The sequence below is a fragment of the Stegodyphus dumicola genome, chromosome 12 (genome assembly GCF_044657685.1).
Source record: "Stegodyphus dumicola isolate Sdum_Otavi_A_Nest chromosome 12, ASM4465768v1".
Classification (NCBI taxonomy): Eukaryota; Metazoa; Arthropoda; class Arachnida; order Araneae; family Eresidae; genus Stegodyphus; species Stegodyphus dumicola.
The window spans coordinates 60,486,643-60,503,777 of NC_140779.1; the positions used below are offsets into that span (position 1 = coordinate 60,486,643).

At 33.1% G+C, this 17,135-nt stretch overlaps 1 protein-coding gene across 1 annotated transcript in view; it reads right to left on the reverse strand.

Moving 5' to 3' along the window:
* The window catches only part of LOC118203138 (orexin receptor type 2-like), a 363,620-nt gene that overhangs the window by 39,030 nt on the left and 307,455 nt on the right, over positions 1-17,135 (reverse strand). The window contains exon 3 of the mRNA XM_035375394.2: positions 846-1,026. Within this exon, the coding sequence (XP_035231285.1) occupies positions 846-1,026 (181 nt within the window). The remainder of the gene's footprint in view (positions 1-845; positions 1,027-17,135) is intronic.

Sequence of the window (17,135 nt, forward strand, 5' to 3'; positions counted from 1 at the left end):
TATAATTTGTCAAGAATTGCATGTAATTAGTTTATCTTTACTATTACTTTCCAAGCGGAATTTTCTGCTAATTAACTTTTCATTTTGTTTTCTTTTTGTGATTAATTTATAGTAAATTGATTTTAATTTTCGTATTATTTCAGCTGTCTTTTTCTAGTGGAATGATAACTCAAACGGCAGGTTTCCTCTAATCTGTGTCTTTAAAACTAGAGTAGAACCTTGTGATCTGCTGCAACATTCTATTTCAATAAAAAGCTACACACAATATATTTGTTAAATATCTGAAAACAATATTGCTTATAATCAGTAACAATTAAAATAATTACGCATAAGCAATAATAAAGAGCACATATAAACTCATTATTACTGTCTAGACTTTTATGTAAAATATATACTGTTAACAATGATTAAAATGCTTTTTTTACCCAAAATAAATTAAGAAAATTAGCCTCAAGAATTTTAATTATTATATATTTCATTTAGCAAAGTTCATTAGTATCTCCTTAATAAGTATAACTCTTTAACGATAAATACAAAAAATTGTGTTTTCTATAAACTGTATTTCCTATCAGTATTCATTAAAGGTAAATTTAAAATTTCTAAAAACTTTTAATATTAAGCAAAATTTTTTTCCTTCTGTTTATTTCTTTTATATCATACGAAGGATTCCAGAGATTTGACATTCACTTTTGTCGCTTTTGATACTCTGTATTATTTTACAGTTGTTCACAAACTATCCTGTTTGTTTACTGTCTTAAATAGTCTGCTTTAAATGTTCTTATTTGCATCCTAATAAAAAGAGTTACGCTGTACTTATATTGGATTGTAAGAGTTGAAATTAATACCTGAGCGTATTAATGAGATGCACCGGCATGTAGCACAGTCCGAATAGTACAACGACGGATATAATCATTTTGGCTGCTTTCCTTCGACTTCGAATCTGGGTCTCAATGCCGGAAGAAGACGACGAAGTGGCTGTAGCAGAAGTGAGGCTGATGGCTCCATTGCCGCTGCTCTTTACAACAGCTGCAAAACAGTAAAAGCGTGAACAATGCTATTAAACGGAGAAGAAAGATGTTACAATGAAAATTGCCTAGTTGGTCAGAGGAAGCAATAACTTTATGTATAATGTAATCATTGGGTATGACAATGCATGCAAGGACTGTATATTTAGGAGACATGTTTTCTAAAGGACTTAAGGCAAATTGGCTGTACAATCCTACATGATTGTGTTCACACACGCTACATATTGGGAATGTGAAAGCGCTGTGCAGCTAACACATTTACTTCTAATTATTCCGGATTAGTTATTCTTTCGGATTTGTTATTTCCCCGGCGTTTAAAAGTTGGCTCTTTTCGACCGTAAGGTTGGCAGACATCCCACCTAATTCACGCCAGTCATTCCAGCGGAATCTTCAAGGGACAAGCTCTGAATTTAGTTAGATAATCACATACCACTCTTTTTTTCGTTACTTTATCAGCCGATGTTCGGGATGCAGCATATATAAAACTTCGTTCTTGTAATTATCTTTATTTAAAGCACTTATTGATTAAGCATTTGCCTAGCAGTTCGACCTGTGTTCGATTCCAGACGAACGAACTGGTTTCCACGGCGTATAACGTGGATACGAGTCTCTGTTTTTGCCTAGAAATTCCTCCATGAAGACATGCCTTTCCTTACTCAGATAGCCCTAGCGTGCCTTGCTATAAGCAAACAAACCAAACTAATGATTAAGCATTCGCTGTCAAATGGATAAACCGTCATATGACACGGAGACTATCAATATTTTGTCAGAAAAAAGAATCAACGAATAAATATGATAATAATCAGTGAATAATATTATGCAATAATTAAGTACTTCTAAAAATGTAACGTAAGAGAGGCCGAGCGGCCAAATTACTGAACTGCTTCGGGGATCGAATCCCGGTGAACGGACTGGTAAAATTTTAGTTTTTGCATAGTATTTCTGTAGAACTGGATATTTGATTTCAAAAAATAAACATTTAATTTATTTGCCTTAATTCCATACATATAATTCAAAGTTAATACAAGAGGAAAACGCAACCGTAAAACATAAAACTAGGCAACACAACTAACTACCTTATATTTGTCTTAGATTTTTGTCAAGATTTTCTCGATTTCGAAGGCAGACTGGTACAGATTCCTCTTCATCAGAAGCAAAGAAATCTGCCAAATTACTAAAATCATATCATAGAAACTGCAACCAGTTGTACTGATTTTCTACCGGATGCCAATAAAAATATTCTTTCCAAACTTTCGAGTTAAAATTTTAAACGAAGTTTCAGGTTAGCATGCGGAAAGTTTGAATAAGGATAAAAGCACGAAGATTCCAGGCTTTAAATCTGGAATATTTTCAAAATTCTCGGAATTTTAGATTCGAATGTTTTGTCCCTGGCTTAAGCTCTTATACGTATCATAATTTACGAAAAATTTCATACACCTATAGCTTATAAATTTCACAGGTAATATTTAAATTTTTATGTTACTAGTAAATATTGCTAAACTTGAATAATATTAAATAACTTGAATAATACTCTGTTAACTATTTTGTACAGAGATCTGCAGTTTTAGGATATAGTAAAAACAAACCCACACAAAGCTTCATAAAATGCTCAAAATTGAATTACACCGAGACTGTTGATTCGTATAGTGCTTTTTTTATTATTCCGCAGCTCTGAAAGGAATTAAAATATTCCCTTTTTTCCGAAGAGTCTGAAAGTACTTTATTTTATATAAAAAAGAATTTACGGATGAATAGAAGTATGCCAAAATATTATTCAGTTAAGAGTTTGGTTCCTATAGGGACTTTTAAAGTGGCAAAAGTTGACAAGGAGTGATGGATTTTCTCAAATATTTCCACTTAAGTACACATTTGAAGGAAAATATTCATTGCCTTTATTTTAATACTAATACTTCTTTTCAGATATTCAGAATTTTAAAGAATATCAGCTCTTTATGCTACTCAACGAATATCGTGCTTATGAATTCGTTTTGCACCGTTATTCACAATCTGATCTTTTATATTGTACATAACTGCATATTTATATAATATAAGACAAAAAAATTGAATTATGATCAGTTTGAATCATTTTCAAAAGATTGTTGGCTTCATACCAGTGAATTAACCTCATGAGCTCAGCTCATCAACGAGCTCAGCTCGTATTCTAGTTACGCCCCGCAGTGGGCTCAAACTGCATTTGAGAAGAGAGTATTGCTTAACCTCGGAGCCGCCTGATTAAATACAATTACTTAGTTTTTTCCCTCCAGGTTTCTTCAGTTTTAAGACAACCTGGGGAAGAGTGAAGAAAGTATTGACTAAAACTATTAAAGATATTTCCTAACAGTTTGTAATACATTTTTGCTGTATGTTTTGAAAAACTCGCACTGTTTATCACAATAAAAATATTTCAACAATACATGATTTTGTTATGAAACATTGTTTTGACTAAAAAAAATTAAAAAAATAGTTAAATACATAAACATATTTTTTTGTTCTGTGTTGTGGGAATAAATACCTAATTTTAGTTTAATCTCATATATAAGAAAAATCAAAATGACAATCTATCTAATTTCTCGACAATTTTATCTTTATAATTTTGAAAAGTTCAGAAAAAGTTGAAAAATTAAAGAACATAAAAATCACGTTTAAAAAGAAATTGTCACTTAGTCTTGGTATGCAGATTTGAATTTAACCCCTAACGTAACTTTAAACTGAACCATCATTATTTATTTGTTTAAGAATAAATCATCCAGAGAATGCAAAACTTAAAGCATAAAACCCCTTTAAGTAGGAAACAAGATTCTGTAATATTGTTGCGTGCTTACGGGTTCGTTATGAATTGAATGTACAAGTCCGATGAAAAATGAATAAAATTTATTATTATCACAAGAAATAAAACAAAAATGCTTAAATTTGCACAGATATTCGTACGATATTACAATATCTCACAGTAAGTATCTTTTAAACTACTCAAACGTTCAACAGAACTGAGTTCAAAACATAGAAAGCTAATCCGGTTTCATAGCAAATTCGCTACAGTAAACATCAGCAGTTTTCTAGACAAAACTCATAAAACTAACTAACCAATTGGAGAAATTTTTCATGCCGCTTATATATATGCTGCAAGCTTTTTAAATGCACGAGAATGTTCTAGGAATTTTTCGAAATCAAAACGAGATATTTATTTATTAAATGTTAAATGCACGCGCTCTTGTATTTTTAATTTTCCGGCTTAGATTTCTCCGCCACGCGCTGCACTGCACGGGGAATAAAACAATTTAATTTATAATTCTATTAAGATTAGATATTAAAATACCAAATCCGTATCAATATTATTTCATCATGTATTTATGTCACTTGGAGAGTTGTACTCTTATGTAATAGAGAAGAACTTTATTATTAACTGCACTTATTTCACTGTGTGAACATTGGAGGCCTGTTACAAGTAGTTCCCTTAGCTTAGTTGGTTAGCTTACTTCCCTTAGTTGATATTTTCTGTTTTACCAGGGCACCACATCTGAAAACGCGTGAACGGTAAAATGTCACATATCATTCTTTTTGTATTCTATAGTCTCTTTAGCTGACGGGAAAGTCATTTGCCCTTAATGATTGGATATTCTGCTCGCAGAAGGAGCCGCGTGCATGGCGTATGTACAGCCTTCCACAACGCATTGTGACTAACGCTAGTGACGGATACCACTGCACGCGTAAAATTTGAGGTAAAAATGACGTTGCTGTAAATCTCTGTAAGACACGCTTTTCGATTTTTGGAGACCTCACACGTTTCGCCAGCCTGTCATAATAAATCACCAGATATTGCCCCCGCTTATTATTTTTCTTTTACGATTTAAAGCTGTGTGTTGTTCTACATTACAGAACCAACTCCGCTCTCTTCAGCATCCAATCTTCGCATCTCAGGCAGTGAGATCGTAATACATAGTACACTGAATGAAACAAATGCATTACAATAGGCTAACAAAACTGAACTAATTAGGTTTGTACAGGGCTGTTAGACCTTCCCTCAGTTATCACGTTGCATTAACCAGTACTATTTGTTTTTACGCAACATACTGAAATATGCATATACATGGAACATGAATTTTTCTTACATTTAATTTTCATTTGCCCTTCTTGGTAATACAGTTTTATTAATAGCAGGGCATTAAAAAATCAGGTTAGTCTATTTAATTTTGCTATCAGAGGTAGAGTTTTGACCAGATATCTTTTGAAAGAGAGTTCGTTTTGTTGGCTAAGTTCATTAAATGAAATTCAGATGATGAAAGATACATAATGATCTTCTCCCATCCAAGATTTCTGTGGAAGAAATAGTTCTTGCATGAACATATATTGGAAAAAGGGAGAGACCAAATATATATTTGTAAAGGTAACGGTTGGTGTTTCACTTTTGGAAGGAAACTGTGGGCTCTACTTCTTTCTAGTGCGTTATCCCATTCATTTTGCCAACTTAAAAAAAAGGCTTTCTGTTTCAGTTGGAATTACGGTATTTCTACAAATCACCTTCTTGAGGAATTGCTACATTTTTTGTCAGTTCCATGGTATTTCTATACATTCACTTCTCGATCAACTGTTGCTGCTTCTGCCGATTCATCATATTTTCCGTTGCCTTGATGTCCATTACAACCTTTGATCCATTCTTCAACCGTCCTTCTCCAATCTGTATTTGCAATTTTTCGCTTTTTAAAATTCAGTTTTGATGAGAAATATTTCTCGTCATAAAGTAGAAAATGTGATATATATCTTTTTTCCTTTTTAATATCTTTCTTTATTTACATTATTTGCAGTAGCAAAAAGCATGATTTTAATGACTTATTTTGATTTTCATTTCATCTCGTACATTTTTACTTGACACAGTGTTCCAAAATTATTTACAAAAGAACTTGCTAAGAATATTTTGGTTAAACCTCTTTGATGATCTGGTAGGTAAAGGAATTAATACTAGACTATACGAATATGTAATAGGAAATTATTACTAATCCAGGGACCAAAACAAAAGAAGCTATGCAAATAGCTCATTAAAATGCCACTAAATAATATCAAAATGAGACTTCTCTTTTTATTCTATGCCTCAGTGATTCTCCTGGTATTTTGCATTCATTATCTTCGAAATACAATAACTACGAGAGCATTATTGCTGCTTTTTGTCATTCCCATAGATTTTATTTTCACAAATAATCCAGTACTAGACTGTTTAGTTAATAACGAAGTTACCATTTATTGATCAATTTATTGAGCGATTATAAAGATAATAAAATTGTCTGCATTCCTAAAATCATGGAATACAAATAACTGGGATAATATTATCTAGAAAATCATTTTATTTTCTTGCCTTTTTCTTGCACCGTAGTGACTGAAATGCTGATTTCTTAACGTCTGTGTTATTTTTTGATCGTAGATGTTAGCCTTAAGATAAAATAAGAGGCGTCTGGAAACTGCATTAGTTTTTCTTCATTTAAAGCAAGCGAGGGTAAATCTTTACCTGTAATAGGCAAATTTAAACTTCGAGGGACTTCAGTTTGCAGAAATGCTATGCATTTCAAGGACTCAAGGAGTAGCTCACTCGTCTGCGGGAGAACCGAAACTTTGCAGATTTATTTGTCTCGTGGTAGAAAGACACACCCATATCAGTTTCCTTTAAAATGTACAATTTCTCTATAAATCAACGTCAGTGTGGGTTATTAAATTTTAAATTCAAGTCGTTTCTTGCTTTCCTATGCAACATTAACACTGATAATGTATTTTTAGCTGTAACTGAAATATATTTTGAATTATAGTCATGAAATCGAAACTTTTTTACAGGTCGTTTAATCTGTTAGGAGGCTTGTGCCTCTGAATGATTTTTTTTCTAATTTAAGAAGTTTCATGTATTTTTTTCTGATTATATTAAATATTTTTTGTTAAAAAAAATGATTTTAAGTTGAAAAAATGCCAATAATGATTTTTTTAATTGTTTCAAAAAAGGTTTAAGAATTAAAATATCCTTCTTCTCCTACAGTTTTCAATGTCTTTAAGCCGCTTTTTTATTGTTTTTAACAAAACAATAAACGAGCTGTACGAGCTGTACGAGTATTTTTGGGAAAAGTTCGAGAACTGTAAAATGCTTCTTTTGGTAATCATCGGTTCTGTGTACATTCCATCTATTAAGAACCCGTATGTACGAAACAATGTATATCTAAGATTAAACCTTTTACTATTCAGTTAATGCATAAAACATAAATTACAAGATTTTACTCGAAACTTTATCTGACCTGAAATATTGCAAGAAAAATTCACAAAATATAAGTGGAAATTTTCTTTACTTGTTTTTGATTTGTAAAACACATTAAAATAATTTAGTATATAAATTAGTTAAAATATTTTTTCTAAAACATTTATAATTAATATTATTAATATTAATTTTTCAATTAACTCATTTCTTTAAAAAATATAATATGAAATTTAAAGAGACAACTATTTATTTAAACAGCCCAGCAGCTTACGGGATTTCTTCTCTTTTTTAGCCATTTGTTATCGTATATAATTTGTCTTTTAAGCTCATTTGGAAATATTTTAATTAATTAAAACCTTTGTTCCTGCATGAATTTCAATTATGATACAATGAGGAACTTAATGTTCATGTCTGTTACAAATAATTTCCAATTCCTAACATGCATATCAAAACGGGCTGATAATACAGACAAAACACTTGCTAAGCTGAGTTAAAAAAAACCCGCAAGTTTAAAAGCGAAATTTGTTTTCCAAACTTCACTCGGAATTTAACATTCATTAAATTACACAAATAAACAGAGTTTACTGATAGTTGCAATCACAGCAATTTAGTACTATATTTTTACACTGGTTTTAAATAAATAATTTTACACTTTTCTTCTACACTGGTTTTAAATAAATAATTTTACACTTTTCTTCTACACTGGTTTTATATAAATAATTGAGGTACATAAGAAGTAAAAGGAAGTAAACGCTGAGATAGGTGCGGCATTTAAAAGCCTTTTTTATGCCATTTATTATGGTTAGATCTTTCAAAATTTCTTCTCTCACTGTAGTCAAAATATTAAAGTATATTTTTAGCAAAAAATTACAAAATTGGGAATTTCACTGATTGTAGGGTACCAAGTTGCTTTGAAGTGATTATATAAAATGCTAAAATTTGACATAAGATGTTGAATATATGAAAAAATTAGATACATAAAAAATACCAATAATATGCATAAATACTTATTTTACCTTTTATCAAATAGAAATGTAATAGACAACTTTCTCAGGCAATAATGAATATGATTTGGAATTAAAGATATTGAATGAAACAATTTAGAATTTTGATGAGTAGTAACAATTTATTTATTTAAAATGCAACCACAAAACTTATTTATTCGAAAATAAAAATTTATTTAGTGTTATTGTTTTTAAGTCATAAAAATATTATAATTTAGAAAAATTATTTATTTACTTATTATAATTCATTTCATTATTTATTGAATGGTGCGAATATTAACAACTGAGGTATCACGGTTATGTTCACAGCGGATTAATTTTGAAAATTCGCAATCCCCAATATTCACGTTTTCTCATTGTGATATAATTAGTTTAGTGAAAAACAGAAAATGGCATTGCAATGGCACGTGCGGTTCGAATAACACCGGCGCAAAATCACTAGAAAATAAGAGAACGGCAGACACTAAAAAATGTCACTCGCAGCCATGTAAACTCACGAACTTTGCATCGTTTAAGTGAAACTGCAATTTGATCCTGAAAATCACAGGTACAAACCACACAACCCAAGTGAATATCAACCATTAGGCAACATTTGCGCCGTTTCTAACGACGATTTCTACGATTTGTGATATTTGCGTTGTCGTTTTCTCGAGCTATTGGTATCATTGCAATGCCATTTATAGTTATTTACTATACAGATCATTTTATGATGCAAAGAATTGGGGGTTGAATTAAAAATTTTGTATATATTTTCATTATATACGTGACTGTGAAAGTCAAATGCTGTTATTCACATCATTCTTCAGGGCCACCATGCACATCGATTCTAGGGATCGTACAAAAGTCGAATCATTATCAGATAAGCATTACAGAATTTTAACATTTCCACAAATGAGAATTTGAAACACCAAACTGCTAAATTAATGTTTTTCTTGCTTTAAAGGTATCTTTTAAAGATTCTCATTCGAAAACTTGCATTAATATCTATATCCTGAAAATTGTTTTTTTACATTCACCCAGATAAACTTATATCTACGACATAAGTTTATCTGGGTGATCTGGGTAATCAAAACTTATATCTAGATATAAGTTTTGATTAGAGCAATTTTTTTAAAACCTTTGTTTAATTTGACTAAGCTGATTATTTTCCTGATTCACTATTTCTTTTCCTCTATGAAATTTTAATTTTCTTATACTGAAATATATATTTCAATCTGAGTTATGGCATTTTGCAAAAGTATCAGTTTGATTCAATTCGTTTCTTAATGTGGAACCAAGAGTTCAGGTGTTATAGAGATATTTAAATATGCCATCGTTATGAAAAACATTGTGTTCGACTGCGTATGCGTGTGTGTGTGGTGCGTATCAATCGATCAGAAGAAGGACAGATATATTGATAGGCTGAAAATAGATACAGATATTAATAAATGAATATATATGAATATACAGATAAATCCACTGGATGGACAGATAACTCTATAGACATGGAAAATGTCTTTAAGTTTATAAATAATCTTCAAGTCTTTGTTGGAGATAACAATAGGCTTCGATGCCTTCAAGTCTACCATCATCTCCTATACAAACGTAAAGATAAAAATACGAGGGCTGCCTGAAAAGTTTCAGATTTCAATATGTAGATGGCAATTCAAATCAACCGAAGTGGGGTGGGGGACTTGTTAGGGTATCGCTTGATAACTACCAATCAACATTTCAGGCATTTTGAACTCGAATTGTTTTGTTTGACAATTGCTTTTGTGATTTGATATGACAGTTTTTGCAAAAATGGAAAAATCGAATGCTGTCAGTAGATACCCGTTTTTGAAAGATATATTTTATACGTGTGTTTTTTCTTTTATATGGGTGATTTATTTGATGCAACTTGAATACTGTGGATCTTATTTCAAATTGATTCTAGATTAGATTAATTTGTTTGGTATTATAATTACTTTAGAACTTCGTTATGTACGCCAGTCATTAGGTTTATCGAACATTTACTACAGTTCTAGATTTAAGCGTGAGGATGATAAGTCTTTTGTAACAGAGGAATATTAATAGAGTCTTAAGTTAAGAATAAATTAAGTTTAACCTTACAAGATTATACACATTTAATTTTTCAGGATAATGTTTCTTATAAAAGGAATCATTAATCTTAAGGAAATTAAATGAACCATGCAGCAAAGGAAAAATCAAGAAAATTAAAAGGGAGAAAGTGTAATATCCATTAAAAAACTTTTCGTGCGGAATTTTCCTATGCGATTACCGGATTTTCAACCCGAAGGCGGGAACTACCTGTAGAATCACAGAAAAGAAAATCTTTGAGGTGGAATATAACACTTCTGATATGCTTTTGCAGTTTTATTTTAATGTAAATTGTTTATCTGTCAATGAAATTAACCCCTTGCCTGCTATGATCCTCAGATGGGAATTTTCCGCCCATCTAACTTGTGAGGTTTTGTGTTTATATTTGATGTACTGTTATAAGAAATTTTTACCTGAATTTAATTTCTGTCTATTAGTTACAGTATATTACGTTTTCCCTCTGGATAAGTTAACTGACAATTCATTTTATACATTTGAGATTTTGTTCTTCTTATGAAGGGAAGAGAGAAAATGCCTCATGAGCAAAACACATCTTAGGAATCAACGTAGTAAACACGGTGTTCAACTCCACATAAAATGCTTTATACAGTCGAATAAAAACATTTCGTAACTGCCATTCTATCCCAATAGGAATCTAAAAAATTTCATGATTTTTAACTCTATTGTTGTTTTGAAAAACAACAATAGTTATTGCTGCTTTTATGATGTACTAAAAAGGAACAATTGAGACAAATTCTGATTTAAAATATTTGACATTCACGGATTAAAATGATAAAAGATAAATAATATAAATATATAATATAAGATATAGATAAAAGATAAATAATATAAGACAAAATAATTATTCTTTAATATATTTTATTGTTATTTTGAATTTTCGTAGAAGCTTCTAAAATTCTAGAAAATTTTTTATTTTTCTTAAAAAATTCAAATTAAATGACTTTTTTAATTAGTAAATATTCAGTTTGGTGCTAATTTCAAATTAAAAAAGCTATAGATACTTCGAGACAATCATATATATATATATATAAGATATAATAAAACAAATTTTAAAAACTCCTTTAAAAATAATTGTAGACTCAAAATTAACTATTCTAGATTTGGTGCTCTCCGCCTAAATTTATCTGTTCTCCCAAATTCGAAATCCTTCTATGTTATATAACAACCTGAAATTAAACAATCATAGTTTGTCTGCAATTACAACAGACTTAGTATAAATACTCTTTGCACAATAAACTGCATCATTCCATTCCTTTCCCTAAGTGCTGCTCTACCAATGTCGCGCCGCTTCGCTTCTCAAATCCCTACGTCATTTCTTAAAAAAAAAAAAAAAAAAAAAAAAAAAAAAAAATGTACATAGAAATTTATCATATTTAATTATGATTGTAGAAGTGTCTGCCAAACTAATTGGATATGTGTGAAAATAAGGATTAGTGATTTGGAAAGAACTAGTTTCGTCATCTTCGTCTCATCTTGCCACTCTGCCATCACAACTACGCATCAAAATTATTACATGCACACACATATATATATGAACTTATACATATCTATATGCTTTTCTTTATTTAAAAAAATAATCTGTTAATGATTTCTTTACCTGAAATTTTGAATTTTTGTTTGAGTGAGTGGGAGGAATCAATTACACTTCTAATAAAATAAACTTTGTTCGAAAACTTATTATGCGAAGATTAAATTTCTTTCGGCAACAAATAAAAACAAAATTGTTATTCATAACAATGTATTATTTATTCGGAAATCCAATTTTTATTTAAAAGAAATGATTAATATCAAATGCATATTATTCAACAAATGAAAACGGACACACGTTATAAAATAAAAGCGAACTCTAATAAATGTAATTCCCTTTAATGCCTTAAAATCCTAAAAAAATTCACGGTGAAAGAATTTTTCTTCGAAAAAGCAGGGATATAAAACAATATTCAATCAAATAATAAATGAAAAAGATTAGAATCCCCGCTAAAATTTAATACTTATTGCCTTTGGTAAATCTTTCGAAAAAAGCAGGAGAATGAGATAATTGTGAATATTGTTGCGTTTTTCTTTTCTGACACCAGTTACGTTATTTTCTTCTTTCACGTTTGTACAGGGTTCGTATGGATTTGGAGTAAATAATGACAATACTACTTGATGATGAAGTATCGAAACACACTTTATTGGACAGTATTGACAGGACAGCTCCAAAACACGTTTTTACAGTCGTCAATGAAGTACTATAAACACACTGACACGATCAGCGATACAGCCTCCAGGTTATCAGGCTATCACGGTGGAGACAGCTTCATGGCAAAGCACTAGAGTACAGCTCCCGACTCTGCTTGGTCGTTCTCGGAACTCCACGTACTCTCGAGACTCTCCACGCTACAACTCGCGATGCACTCGACGACACACAGAGCACAGCTCCCGACTCTTCAGTTCAGTCGTTCTCGGAGCACAACACGCTCTGTCGACAATGCACTAACCGCGATACACTACGAGACCCACACGGCACTCGCTGCCCGGCTGTCAACTCGATCGACTCTGCAGGGATTGACTCGCTAGACGGGACACCAACTCGATACTAACTCTCTCGCACCCCAGACGAGGGACTCTGACTCGCTCTCTCGATGAAGCACACACACTAGCTGACTGCAGACCAGCAGGGTTTATATAGCTTTCGGCTTGTGTTCGAGAACATTCTGGGCTAAACCGGTAAGAATTCGTTCCAGAAGGTTCTCCATTTGTCCATGGTATATCGCTAATTTTGTCGCCAAATGGGAGATTTCTCTTTAAATGTGGCAACCCTGCCTTCCCTTGCCATTTTATGGCAACCCTAAAACTGCTTTGAGGGGAAGCCATCTTACCGCGCCTGTACATTTCGTAACACTGCTACCTCCCAACGACTGCACGTCCCGGGCAGTACAACCCTTGGTAAGAAGCCAAATTCGATATAATCAAATCGCTTTAAAACATACAGATAACATAACTAAAGAAACAAATATTTACACTATATATAAGTTACATACACAAATTCAACATATAACAATTTTAAATTATACAAATTAAAGTTCTGAATGAATTTCAGTCTCAGTCTATTCACTAAAATATGCCCGGCTCAAATACTTTTCCACTGCAGTTCGCAGATGTATTCTGTGTTGCATATCCCAGTCTGGAGATTCAGTTCTTTCAGACTTTTCATCCACAGGAAGATCTGAAACAATTTGTTCACCACTCTGAAGTTTATTCGTATCGTGTGTACAGTTCACCTCGGCATTTTCAGCAGCTGGTACATGCACATTTTCCTCCGTTTCCCGAGAACCAGCTCCAAATTCTGCATCAGAGTCATGAACGGAACCCGATACTTTACAAACGCAAGTATCCTGGTCTAAAATCAAAATCAAGTCCTTGTTTAGAGAGTTACGTAACCTGCACTATGAGGCGCACACATAGTTTGCAAAGCGGGTGAATTTTCTTGCAATACTGGAGCACACTGCTTAAGCTGCACATCACCTTCTGTCATCTTTGTATCACATGCAATTTCAGATGGTTCAGTACTCGCGAACTGCGACTTCATAAATTCACTATCAGTTTCGATGAACTTAACAATCGCATTTTCACTTTCTTCCACTTCAGGCACTTAGAATCAAAAGTTTCTTTACCGTCTTTTATTTATTCACGTTTTCGTTCTTTTTCATCAATCCCGCTAGATGCTTCATCCATCATTTCTTGATCTTTCTCAGACAGTTTGTTAGTTACTTCTTTCATTTCTTCATCCTTTGATTTTTCAGAAGCCACATCTACAATTTCTTTTATCGATCCAGTTTCTTCTCTAAGCTCCACTGTCACCTGTTGGAGTTGCTCTCGCACCTTTTCTTGGCCGACATTTATTTCTTCTCTTCGGCCTTTCTTCTCTTCTAGTTCGGCTTTGATCTCAGCTTTCATCTCTTTATATCCAGCTTTTATCTCTTCATATCCAGCTTTTCTCAGCATATCTGGCTTTCAACTTCTCCGGCTTCCATCTTTTCTGAGAATTCAGCAAAGGCAGACACGAGCTGTATTAATAGATCTTCCATTAGTCTTCGCACTGGCATTCACCCTCAAATCCAACTTCTGACACCAGTTGTTACGTTATTTTCTTCCTTCATGTTCGTAAGGGGTTCGTATGGATTTGGAGTGAAGAATGACAATACTACTTGATGCTGAAGTATCGAAACACATTTTGTTGGCCAGTATTGTCAGGACAGCTCCAAAACACGTTTTTACAGTCGTCGATGAACTACTATAAACACCCTGACACGATCAGCGATACAGCCTCTAGGTTATCAGGCTATCACGGTGGAGACAGCTTCACGGAAAAGCACTAGAGTACAGCTCCGGATTTGGTCGTTCTCGGAACTCCACGTACTCTCGAGACTCTCCGCGCTACAACTCGCGACGCACTCGACGACACACAGAGCACAGCTTCCGACTCTTCAGTTCAGTCGTTTCAGGAGCTCAACACGCTCTCTCGACAATGCACTAACCGCGATACACTACGAGACTATTTCGGTGCACTCGACGACCTACTCGGCGCTCGCTGCCCGACTATTAACTCGATCGACTCCCCAGGGATTGACTCGTTAGACGAGACACCAACTCGATACTATCTCTCTCCCACGCCAGACGAGGAACTCTGACTCGCTCTCTCGATGAAGCACACACACTAACTGACTCCTGGTAGAACGGTGCTTTGGTACACCCGGGTACTTGGGCCTAAATCCCTACCCCATGTAGAACAATTTTGTAGCATCGAAAAATGTCAGAGAAGTAACCAGTTAATTTCTAGAAAAAATTATGAAAAAGCATAAATCATAATTAACATGGCATAGAGAGTTACGTAAAAATTTTGGTGCTGGGAAGCTGAAATATAAATAATTAGCATAGAAGATGGTAGCGTGCTAATAGCGGTAAGTTAGGCATGAACAGTCGAGCTGGTGAGTAAAGTACTGTGCGTAGTGGTAAAAAGTCCTGTCGATAAATAATAGTTGCTGATTTATCGGAAACAGTCACGCGAGAGGTCACCCTCCCAGAAACTGACCCCGCACGATACTGCTTGAAAAACCAGATTAAACTGGGAAGTAGAATTAGTGCGAAAAAGTAAAGAAAAATAACGTAACCGTAGAATCACTGCATTTCATGTAAAAATAATGTCTTTAATATCCTTCATCGGCAACCTGCACCAAATACATTGCTGCTTTAAAGCCAGAAGATAGTTTTCTGCGACAGTTTTCGCTTTCTGTATATTTTCAATGAGCTCGATGATTTTTCCGAAGAATTCTCGAATTTTATCATCTCGCAGCCAGTTAAGGGCTTCACCTGCTGGGACTTGTTTAAGTTTCTTTTTCAACTTTTTTACCGCGCTAGTACATTTCGTAACAATATATAAGCAAAACATATCTAGTTACAAGAAGGAAACACTTTTTTCTCTGTTCATACGGCATAGAATAGTGGTTTCGAAATTTTTATTTTCGCATGAAACTTGATAAGAACCTAGTCCTCTCTTTCAGAACCCATAAAATTTCATCTCCTCTACTAATGCCTCAAATATCTTACTATTGTATTACTTTAATACAATAATTTAAAAAGGTCGAAACATAAAATCAGTAAACGGTTTTCAGAGAATGATAATTTTGAGGTGGCTTTAAAGAACTTAAATGATCTGAAATTCAGTTTTCCTGCTTACTTCGTGTAAGAAAGTAATGTTTCAATTACCTTAGTAATTCAGTTAGGTGGGTTATTGTGTTCCACTTGCTGGTTATAGCTCATTTTCTGACATAAAATTGTCTCAAATGTTTTGTTCCTAAGTTTGAAGATTTGAGTATTCGATCTCCCAAATCTAGCTTTTTGATCATGGAATCAGTTTTGTCAGGCGCTTTGAAAACAGTTGTAGAAGTATCCTCTAATTCTAAACTGAACTTCTCAGTTTTTGAAATGATATCAGATACTTATATGAACGGTCTTATATGAACTTATATGAACGGAAGTCATTCATCAGCGTAAACTTTCAACCTTAATTAAGCTGGATATTTAAACACACACACACACACACACAAAAAAAGTTGGGGCAGAAGTTGAATCCACTATTATCCCTAACAGTGTCGCTTTTGTGCGAACTCCTATTTTTCAAACATTTAGTCGTTTTTATGTAAACAATACTTTACATCTAACATTTTAAAAAGAACTAAACTAGTTTAAAGCAAAACTCAGCGTACAAACTAATTTAAAAATCGCAGCTGTAGACAACGAGAATTTTATAACCAATTTCATGATTCGTTTAATACTGAAAATATGACGGGCTTCCAATTATTTTGTTCAATGCACGTTGACAGAGTGGGGAAAGTAATGGAAGTATGGAATACGTAAGGAATGAAGTCATGTTACGGATGTGGGAGAAATTCTATGGTAATTAATTGGTTTTTGTGCACATATTTCTAGTTACAGTCACACAGAAAATCCTTTCACTTGCTTTTATTTAAGGATAAATTTGAAATTTCTAAATATTTTTTCCTTTTATCAGAATTTATTAAAACACTCTTTCGCGTAGCTACTATTTTACGTAGTTACTGATTATTTTTTCGTGTACTCTTGATTAAGATACCGCCTACCCCCCCCCCGGGGTACGCCTCCCGCAGGCGTAATGGCAAACTGCACATTTAGTTGATCAATGTTAAACGAATTTTGCACTCTGTGCATGCCCAGAGGGGAATGTGGCGCAATTTTAAAACAGGATAAATACGGTATATTGTT